We start from the raw sequence: 10,542 nt of genomic DNA on the forward strand, positions 1-10,542 counted from the left end.
TTGGTCCATCTTCAATATAGACAGTGGACTGAACTAATCAGGATATAGTACGAAAGAGGCCCCACTGCCCTGCACTGTAAGATAGACATATATGCATAGACGCCTCATTGAGCGGGTTGGCCTGCTGCTGCGATACGTCCACGTCGCCGTCATATAGGAGGATGCAGCTCTGCCCCGTGAACTAATACAAATAAATCTTTATAAAGAACTTTATAAAGCTCCTTCTGCATAGTGCTATAAGTTAATGTCTCTTATTTACACATTCACACACATACGGATATATTCAGGAAACAGAGAGGAACATTCTCTGATGATTATAAACGTTAACTACTCCGTATATACAGGTCGGCACCAAACCACAGGTTTGTTTACAGCTGCCAATGTATGATGTTACGATGTTACTGTGATATACATGACAGTTAAATATTGAATCCTTCCATAATAACCAGATCCTTAAATGTAAATGTGACATGAAATCTGTGTGAATAAAATACATGTTGGTTATATGGATGGACGTCTCCTCAAGAAAAAATAAAAACACGCTCGTCCTGTCTCCCTGTAGGTGGGTGAAGACCCTCGTCACGCCGGCCCACCCGTCCTGCCGCGGCCTTCCAGCACCTTCACCTCTGCCAACAGAAGGGATTGCCAAGACGTTGTGCCAGTGGGTCAGTACATGCACAGACACACACGCACAGCCCTTTGTAAAGGATCAGATCCGAACGTGTCCGCTCTTCTTCTAGCTTACAACGACAAGATCGTGGCGTTCCTCCGACAACCGAACATCTTTGAGATATTGCAGGAGCGGCAGCCCGACTTCAACCGGAACCATTCACTCAGGTACACAGTGAACACCCACGGCAGCTGACACTGCGTTTAGTATTTATATCTGTGGCCAGCATCCCTCTCAATGTAATGTTGCTATGACAACAGGGAGAAGGTGCAGCTGATCCGCACAGATGGAGGGTCAGGATTGGCAAGGCTGTCGGGTGACGCTGACCTTGTCATGCTGCTAAGGTGAGACCTTCTTCCCTTCCCCTTTTTTCTCCGCTTCCCCGTCTTATGGTATTAGTTGTGGATCACCTTCCCTCTTTACTTCCGTGGTTCCTCTTTAATGTATATCCTTCCTTTTGTCTCCTGTTTCAGCTTAACTCACTCGATTGAATTAAATCAGTCTATTCAATTTCCCCCCTCTCTCTCTATCCTCTGCAGTCTGTTTGAAGATGAAGTAATGTCCTACGTGCCTCCTCACGCCTTACTTCACCCCAGCTACTGTCAGTCACCTCGGGGGTCTCCAGTCTCCTCCCCACAGAACTCGCCTGGTAGGAGACTTGAGTGACGATTCACAAGTTTTCACTGAATTGTGTTGAAAGTTGGAGTTAAGGCTCTCTAATTAAGCATTGGCTGCACAAAAAATGTACTTTTTGGGTGATATGGGGAGGAAACAACGTGATGAGCTAGTTAGTCGTGGTATTAGCATAAACATGCAAAAGAAAAATGGAAGAATGGCATTACTATTTTGTTGCAACACCACCCTGTTTGTCTAATGAGCTCAAACACTTGTTTGTATTTCCAAATGGTACGCTTCCACTTTTTAATGCAACATGAGAAAGGGCCTGAGTGTTTGGCAGTCGAGGGTAATGTTGGCTGGAGCTTCTGGAATGTAAACTCATCCAAATCCAATAAAGAGCAGTACAGAGATGCTATTGTTAGCCTCCGGGACCGGGTTCCACTTAGTGGGGAAGTACTACACAGTGGTTGTGCTAGTCATGAATGGGGCTTTATTTTTTAACTTAACCTGTAACCCCCTCAAAATAATGTAGTCAGTTAATGATGAGTTAATGTGGTCCTTTTACTTGGACACATTTCAAGGCATATTGCTTGATTGCATTAAGCTTGACAGATAAAAGTGCTGTTTAATCCATGTTCTTCTTTCTCTCTGCTTGTAGGTACTCAGAGAGCTAATGCAAGAGCCCCAGCCCCCTACAAGAGAGACTTTGAGGCCAAACTGCGCAACTTCTACAGGAAACTAGAAACTAAAGGCTACGGCCAAGGACCGGGGAAGCTAAAGTAGGTGAAATGAGACGTCTGAGGTGTGAGCAGGTGTTATTCTCTGCATCCGCCCACTCACTTGCTTGTGTCCATGTTCTCAGGTTGATCATCCGTCGTGACCACCTGCTCGAAGATGCCTTCAACCAGATCATGTGTTACTCCCGTAAAGACCTGCAGCGCAGCAAGCTCTATGTCAGCTTTGTGGGGGAGGAGGGGTGAGTGTGGGGAGAAGCATGAAATCCACAAAATGTGTTCATATTATGTCTATTTATGTTGATAATCTACATTTATTTTGTGTGTATGTTGCAGGTTGGACTACAGCGGACCCTCCAGAGAGTTCTTCTTCCTGGTTTCCAGGGAGCTGTTTAACCCTTATTATGGTCTGTTTGAGTACTCGGCCAACGACACCTACACCGTCCAGATCAGCCCCATGTCCGCTTTTGTAGACAATCACCATGAATGGTGAGAGGCAGTGGCGACACTCAGATATGATCATCAGCATCCTGATTACTTTTAGGTTCATTAATGTATTTGTTTGTGTTTCAGGTTCCGGTTTAGTGGTCGTATCCTGGGTTTGGCTCTGATCCACCAGTACCTGCTGGATGCATTCTTTACCAGACCCTTTTATAAAGGCCTACTGCGCATGTATGTACAGTATGTGTTAGTTTATGTGGCATCTGTACATACACATGCTAACTAACACATGTGCTCATTTCCCACCATGTAGTCCCTGTGACCTGAGTGACCTGGAGTATCTGGATGAGGAGTTTCACCAGTCCCTTCAGTGGATGAAAGACAATGACATAGAAGACATGCTGGACCTCACCTTCACCGTCAACGAGGAAGTTTTCGGACAGGTTAGACCCGAGACAGAGAGAGAGGATGAAGGACTGAGATTTTAAAAGAAGTTGTCCTTGGCTTTGTTTCTTCTTAAGGAACAAGGTGATTAAGAGTATGATTTTTATGTATGTGTGTGTTTGTGTTCCTACAGATAACAGAAAGAGAGCTGAAGCCCAGTGGAGCCAACATCCCTGTCTCTGAGAAGAACAAGAAGGAATACATAGAGCGGATGGTGAAGTGGAGGATAGAGCGAGGAGTGGTACAGCAGACTGAAAGCCTGGTCAGAGGCTTCTATGAGGTAAAGCTTACTGAAAGTGCAATAACTTGTGGCCTCTTTGAATGTACTGCAGGAGATGTGACCTCACTGTGTTTTGTCCAGGTGGTGGATGCCAGGCTGGTGTCTGTGTTTGATGCCAGGGAGCTGGAGCTGGTCATAGCTGGAACAGCTGAGATTGACTTATCAGACTGGAGGAACAACACAGAGTACAGAGGAGGTATGATGAACTGTGTGGACTGTAGTTCCTGTTCTAATAAAGGGGAATCAAGTATGTCTTTTACCAAACACTGTCTTTGTTCCAATCTTAATTGACCACAAGTAGTTAGGCCAGCTGTCCAATAACATACATCTGTGTCCATAGGTTACTTGTTCACAAGCCTTGGAGAAAGTTTCATGTCTTCTAAAATTACACAACTTAAACTGTAAACCATAACATAAGCAACAGAAAACAAAAAGACACAAAATCCTAAGATACATACACCTGACACCTGCAAAATTAGGAATGCATACATTCCAACTTCTATGATAATAGCCTATTCCTTGCAGGAACATACATACAAAGGAATCAAGTAATTTTTCCAACATTTTTGCTCCACTCACGCACCGCCGCCGCTCCACTCTCATCTGACACTCGCGCTCCACCGCGACCACTCTGCCGACACTTGCGCGCGGCGCCGCCGCCACAACCACTCTGCCTCCGCTCGCTCGCCCACCGCTCGCTCGCCCACCGCTGCAAGACTTCAGCCGTTTCTAGTTTTCTGTACCATAACCCACCCGGTACATCTCTCCGAAAGGCCGGGGAGGAACGCTCCTCCTCCCCGACCCCACTACTGCGGGATTGTTCCTTTGTTCCAGGTACTGGCGACGGGCGGGATTCGAACCAGGTGCTTACGCCCCTGGTACCTTCAACGGTCACGAACAAACCCACCGCGCCACCGAGTCCCCTTCACACTCAAACCTTCTCTCCGAGCGCTTTTTAGTTTTCAGTTTCGGTGTTGGCCTTTAAAAGGCCCACAAAGGATTCGAACCAACATGCTCCGAATCTCTAACCAAGCTTCTAACACGCTGCGCTATCTGACAAAGGATTCGAACCAACATGCTCCGAATCTCTAACCAAGCTTCTAACACGCTGCGCTATCTGACCAGACAGTCTTCACCTGCGCGTCTGCAGGCTTTTCACCTCTTCCTTTGGATAAGTAACTTCAAAAGCCACACAAAGGATTCGAACCAACATGCTCCGAATCTCTAACCAAGCTTCTAACACGCTGCGCTATCCGACCTGACAGGCTTCACCTGCGCGTCTGCAGGCTTTTCACTTCTTCCTTTGGATAAGTAACTTCAAAAGCCACACAAAGGATTCGAACCAACATGCTCCAAACTTCTAACCAAGCTTCTAACACGCTGCGCTATCTGACCAGACAGGCTTCACCTGCGCGTCTGCAGGATTTTCACTTCTTCCTTTGGATGGGCAATGTCAAAATTCACAGACATGAGCAGGAATCGAATTCACGTCCTTAAAATCACAACACAGCGCAGTAACTCCGTGAGCTACTTGATCACTGATACCTGAGCTTTGTTTGTTGGTGCTCTTGAGCCTTCCTCCTGGTGCTGGATTTTAAAATGAACTGACCCTTATGAGGATCAAACTCACATCTTCAGAACCAGTGATTAGTCTTCTAACCCACTGAGCTATTTGATCAAGGCACTAAAACGTTGTTTCTTGTTGACTCCATTGCTATTCTTACCTTCAGACTTTAAAATGCACAGACACACCCAGAGATCAAACCTGAAAACCCAGAACTTCTACGCAGCACCCTATCAACTGATGCTATTGGGTCAGAGATATCAGAATGAGACCACACTCTGAATTCAGACTAGATCCTGTCCTCTTACTGTCCTAAACATTCAGACAGACAGTTCAGCTCTGTTTTTACATTGAAAGTTAGACATCCAACTTCAATATTCAGCTGGCTCAAACCCACAATCTCTCTGGAAGCCTCCTGCCAAACACCTAAAGAATGCCAGCTTGCCATGTGTTTTAATTGTTTGATAGCTTCTTGTGTTGACCCTGGTACCTTTTGTTTGTTCTAAAAAAGAAATATACCAGTAATACATAATTTCATTGCTTTGCGCTCTCCATCCTTCCTCCTTTTTCCAGCTTCCTGTCGCCGCTGTATCTTTGTTTTCCCTCCAAGTCCTGAGTTACCTCAGATCTCCTCAGGGTCAACCTGATCTTGTTGCCATAGATACGTGACCATGACGTCTTATGTTTAGGTTACCACGACAACCACATTGTGATCCGGTGGTTCTGGGCAGCAGTGGAGAGGTTCAACAATGAGCAGAGGCTGCGGCTCCTGCAGGTGGGCTCGTGTGTGTGTGCGTGCGATGCAGTAAATTCAGCTCTTGAGATGAAATGTCAAAACGTATCTTATTCCTCCTCTTTTTTTTCCTCCTCTGTTCCTCTCCCGTCTTCAGTTTGTGACCGGGACGTCCAGTATTCCTTACGAGGGGTTCGCCTCCCTGCGCGGCAGCAACGGGCCCCGCCGGTTCTGTGTGGAGAAGTGGGGGAAGGTCACCTCGCTGCCCAGGTAATCACATAGAATAGAATAGAATAGAATCACTTTATTGATCCCAGACTGGGAAATTATTTAACATAATTAACATCATCATAATTATTAACATCACATCATGCCAACGTCCTTCTCACAAGACAACAAGAAAAAAATGTCTAATATCCCCTCCTGTGGTCTCTCTCCAGAGCTCACACCTGTTTCAACCGGCTGGACCTGCCACCGTACCCGTCCTTCTCAATGCTGTATGAGAAGATGCTGACCGCCGTGGAGGAGACGAGCACTTTCGGGCTGGAATGAGACCCGACCCAACTCCCAGCTCACCCCAGCGAGTGAAGCTGGTTTTGTTTTTAACTTATACTGGACTTCCATTCATAGCAGAGGCTGACGAGACCTTTGAACCATGAAGAGTCACAGAGGTAAACAGTTATCTTGTGTTGCACCTGCATGTACTTGGCACCTACTTAGTAACACACGCCATCACCTGTGTGATTTGTGAGGGAAACTGGAGAGCCACACTGCCTTCGGGGGAACAGAATCGTAACTGCCAGGGTTCAACGGACTGGAGACCGGGATTGTTTTTTTCTTTTTTTTGTCACTTTCGCTTTGATACGGACGAGGTTGAAGTTTAAGAAACACATCAAAGAAGAAGCAACCACTGCCTTCCCTGCAGACTGTCTGGACTGGACCTGGCAGGACTCTCAGGCCCGTTCAGAACTGAGCTTCAGCGGCGCCCTTGTTTGCAGAACAGCATCTCCTTGTGGCCTGTTGCGGCGACTGCACCCGTGTGCGTGGTGCACTTGTTTCTCAAAGCCTTTTCGAGGGGACCGCCTGAGGTAACTTTTGGTAAAGTTTGGGATTTTTCCAGTGAACTCCTACAGCTGATTTTGGAGACCCCTGAAAAAAACAGAAGCTTTGGTATTGTTGTTACAGTATTTTCATCTACGAGGAAAAAAAGTGGTTTTCTAATGCTGTGGCGGTGACATGTTGTGATTTGAATGTAACTAACTTTATGATGTAGATTGTGTGGAGAGTGATTTTGTACCTGATCTGGATCAATTGGTAAAAAAACAAATTTGGCCACCACTACATTGAGTTACTAATGTGTTGATGAGTTAATTAAGTTACATACAGTATGTAACCATATCCATCGACTTTGATTGTACTCGATTGATTTGACACTCGCTTTGATTCAGTTCTGTTTTATAAAATTTGTTTAAAAGCCGTCTACGCAGACGACGTGTAGGCTGGAAAAAAAACAAACTTTGCCTATCCAAATATAGGAAGTTCATTAAATGTCCACACAGCAGGGGCGGATCTAGAAAAGTGTACATGGGGTAACAAACAACACGCGCTACTTCTGCAGGTAAACGTTTCAAAGGATAAGCACTTTTACCCTCCTTTCTTTTAACTTTCTATCAGCAATCCAGTCAAGCTGCTCTGACCTGCAGACGTCAGAATCTGGAAGGCTGTCTTGAAAATCCACGTTTTACACTTAATAAGCTACGATCAATTAACAGGCATTGAACAGTGACTGTTTTTAAGACTACCTGATCCCAACTCAGCTAAAATATTTCCATTATGAGTGCGGACATATTTATTTATTTATTTGCTAATAAATATTGAAGTAGTTTGAAGGTTAATGTTGACCGTTTTTTAATATCTACTCTTCAAAACTTCTAATGATCTCAGTGCCCGTCAAGAAAAAGACGATGATTATCTCAATTTACTGCTCATTAAACTACTATGTATGTTACATAGGGAGCAGTTATTTAAGACTCGGTTCATCTTAAGACACAATTTAAATCATTCACTAAGAGTCCGCAGTCCTGTGTGGCTGTACTAAGCCACTGTGCTTTAAGCAAAATGCTAATGTTAGCGTAAAATGTTTACCTTCAAGTTTAGTGTGTTAGCATGCTAGCATTGATGATTAGTCACACCAAGCAATGTAACTTTTTAGCTAACGTTACTCGGTCATGCGTCATGTTATTAATTATGGATTTCCTTCCATAATTGTTGTTTGATTCAGCACTTCGGACCGCTCAGAAACCTTTTGGTGACTGAAAAATTTGCAGCATTTCACAGAAACATTTGTAGGAGCTTAGAAATCCCCCCAGTGCCCCCTTCTGGATCCGCCTCTGTCACACACAGCCAGATCAGAACCGAACTATTTCACCACACTGCTGGTATAAAAAAAGTCCTCAGATTTTTAAGCTGCCGAGTCCAATTTATTATGTACTCATAGAAGAGGACTTGAGACGTTCAGTAATATATCAGCTGGCATATTGTTGCTCATTAGAATAACGCATTTTCTTTTCATTGTTATTGGCTCTTTATTCACCTTACACACTATGAGTGTACGAGTATGAGTTTCCTCTTTCCTTTGCTCTTCTTACACTCGTGATGTCGACCACTTGTGTATTTGTACGGCTGAATTTGACGACACACTTTGTATGTAAACTCTGTCAAAGTTTTTTTTTTTTTTTTTTTTTTTCCTGACATGGAGAGTTGACGCTGTTTTAATAGTTTCCTCTAGATTTTTGCACTCATTTCAATATTGAATGACTTGTATCAACTCAATGTTTGTGTTAATTTAAAAATCAGGTCTGTTTGGTGACGTTCACGTGGAGAGCTTTTTGCAGGCACACAGTAAAAAAACAAAAACATACAGTCCTCATCGTAGACGAGCATGAACGTTTTGTATAAAATCCATTTTGAAGGAGCTTGCAGTGAATCTTTCTCTCTTTTTGTACATTGAGATACTTGTTACCGTCCTCTTCACTCACATTCCCCTCCCCTTCCCCTCTCCTGCACTATGAATGTAAGCACGCCTTGAACTGCCACATCGAAATACAGCTGACCACACGCAGGCCTACAGCACCTACAAGTCAACATGAAGCCCTCTGAACGCCTCATTTTTGTACAGGCAGCAAAAAAAAAAAACAGGTGATGTGAAGGTCCAGTCACGCCAAGAAGACAAAAAGAATTAATGACTCTTAAAACTTTTGAAACTTCTGTTTCCTCTCACACGTTTGAATTTGTGTTTCTAAATTACTAACTCTTATAGATCCATGTCGCAATTTGGCTTTATTTGTAATTTAATAAATATACATTTTTACTTAATATCTCCAAATCCTTTTTTCTCCTAACTTAAACTAACTATTAAATCAGTTTAATTGGTTTGAATAATTTTTAAAGTAAAAATAAATCCAGATTATTAAATGCAAATGTTTTCTGGTTTCTTAATATTACTTTCTCAATTTTTAATTTTTTTTTTCTTTGACAGTAATCTGAATGTTTTGGATTTTTGAGCAAACAAGACACTGATGACGACATCTTTGGTTTTTGGAAACTCTGATCAACATATTTATCTCAACAAGTCTAATTAATTGTGAACCAATCGACATAATTTCCTCGTTGTTTAATTATCATTAGCTTGCAGCTCTACTTAGTTTTGACCAGACATGTCTTCTCATGACTAGTTTTAGCTTTTTGGCAGAAATGGGCTTCCATAAGACCAAAGTTACCACAGACGGACTGCTTTTTTATGCGTATTAAATGGTACAAAAAAATCAACTTAAAAACCTAAACAGCGCTTTTTATGCAAAAGTCAGGGAGGGTACATTTGAAACTGATCATGTTGTTACCAATTTTTGAAGCCGATTTTGATAAAAGTCCTGGACCTACTGTTCTCCTTGTTTACACTTTTAGAGAATGTACTCTAATCCAGAATATGATCCAGCGTTATTTCTGTATGGAGTTTGGTGAAGTTTCATGTACTAGTTCAGTTTAATTCTAATGCGATACAATGACTCCAGTCTCATTATAAAAGATATGATCCACTGCACTGCCCTCTGTCCGTCTCACCAGAATGTACCAAAGTTTAGAGCCGAAGCCGGCCACCTCACATCTAACGACCTCCCACACACTCTGTACAGCCCACCTCACTTTTAAATATGAATGTTTGTCAGCACTCCTCCTCCTGAAATAAAATGTCATCTCTCTATGCAAGCCTTTACTCCTTCTTCTTCTCCTCCTCTTTCTTCTTGTTCTTCTTCCTCCTTCCATGCCACTTTGACTGTAATTGAACAAACAGAGCAGGATAATAAAGGCAAATCAGTATGTATGTACTGTCTTTTTCTGTTGGGACGTAAAAACAGATATTCGGTCATGTTTTATCTCTGGTTCTAATGGTTGGACATGAAGCGTAATGAAAAACAGTCTGTGTGAGGAAAGATAATCCTCTTGATATAATTAATATTTCCCAAAGCCCCAAATGACGTCCTTAAAGACAGACACCACAAAATATTCACATCTAAGAAGCTGGAATCAGAGCTGTTTTTACCTCATCTCTTAAATGATTTCTCATCTATGCTTCTAAAAATAGTTGGCAGTTAACTTAATGAGATAAGTTGAATTGATAAGACAGTGAAATGTTTGACTCACTAAGTCACAGAAAAGAGAAACAATGCCATTAATGAAGATGCCTGAATTAAGAGATATGATGTTTGTTAATAGTTTTGGCCGTAGTTAAGTCCTAGCAGCAGTAAAGCATGAAAAACTCAACTGGTTGTTTTTTATAAGAAGGTAAAATGCTTACAGCACCTGGTATTCCCAGGCGGTCTCCCATCCAAGTACTAACCAGGCCCGACCCTGCTTAGCTTCCGAGATCAGACGAGATCGGGCGTGTTCAGAGTGGTATGGCCGTAAGCGAGAGAAACAGTGACAAACAGGCATTTTATAGATGATGATCATCGTGTATCTGTCAGCGTTTATATAGACTCACATGGAAACAACATGTGCTTA

The 10,542-nt window shown here is 43.0% G+C and overlaps 1 protein-coding gene and 1 non-coding gene across 9 annotated transcripts in view; one reads left to right on the forward strand and one right to left on the reverse strand.

The window, feature by feature from the left end:
* hecw2b (HECT, C2 and WW domain containing E3 ubiquitin protein ligase 2b) overlaps window positions 1-10,542 on the forward strand; it is a 33,400-nt gene that overhangs the window by 20,310 nt on the left and 2,548 nt on the right. For 6 of the 8 annotated variants that reach the window (XM_037091724.1, XM_037091728.1, XM_037091725.1 and 3 more), the window contains 13 exons: window positions 563-665; window positions 741-837; window positions 931-1,014; window positions 1,210-1,319; window positions 1,947-2,067; window positions 2,151-2,264; window positions 2,359-2,511; window positions 2,596-2,694; window positions 2,777-2,906; window positions 3,041-3,187; window positions 3,269-3,383; window positions 5,441-5,754; window positions 5,925-9,740. In XM_037091724.1, the coding sequence (XP_036947619.1) occupies window positions 563-665; window positions 741-837; window positions 931-1,014; window positions 1,210-1,319; window positions 1,947-2,067; window positions 2,151-2,264; window positions 2,359-2,511; window positions 2,596-2,694; window positions 2,777-2,906; window positions 3,041-3,187; window positions 3,269-3,383; window positions 5,441-5,754; window positions 5,925-5,987 (1,650 nt within the window). In that variant the 3' untranslated portion in view covers window positions 5,988-9,740. Of the gene's footprint in view, window positions 1-562; window positions 666-740; window positions 838-930; window positions 1,015-1,209; window positions 1,320-1,946; window positions 2,068-2,150; window positions 2,265-2,358; window positions 2,512-2,595; window positions 2,695-2,776; window positions 2,907-3,040; window positions 3,188-3,268; window positions 3,384-5,440; window positions 5,755-5,924; window positions 9,741-10,542 lie in introns of those variants that run through there. The other 2 variants (XM_037091729.1, XR_005073398.1) reach the window with 2 other exon arrangements.
* Window positions 10,330-10,448, reverse strand: LOC119015788. Its single transcript, XR_005073534.1, has one exon. It is a non-coding gene; the product is annotated as a 5S ribosomal RNA (ribosomal RNA).

The sequence above is a fragment of the Acanthopagrus latus genome, chromosome 24 (assembly GCF_904848185.1).
Source record: "Acanthopagrus latus isolate v.2019 chromosome 24, fAcaLat1.1, whole genome shotgun sequence".
In the NCBI taxonomy this organism is placed as follows: Eukaryota; Metazoa; Chordata; class Actinopteri; order Spariformes; family Sparidae; genus Acanthopagrus; species Acanthopagrus latus.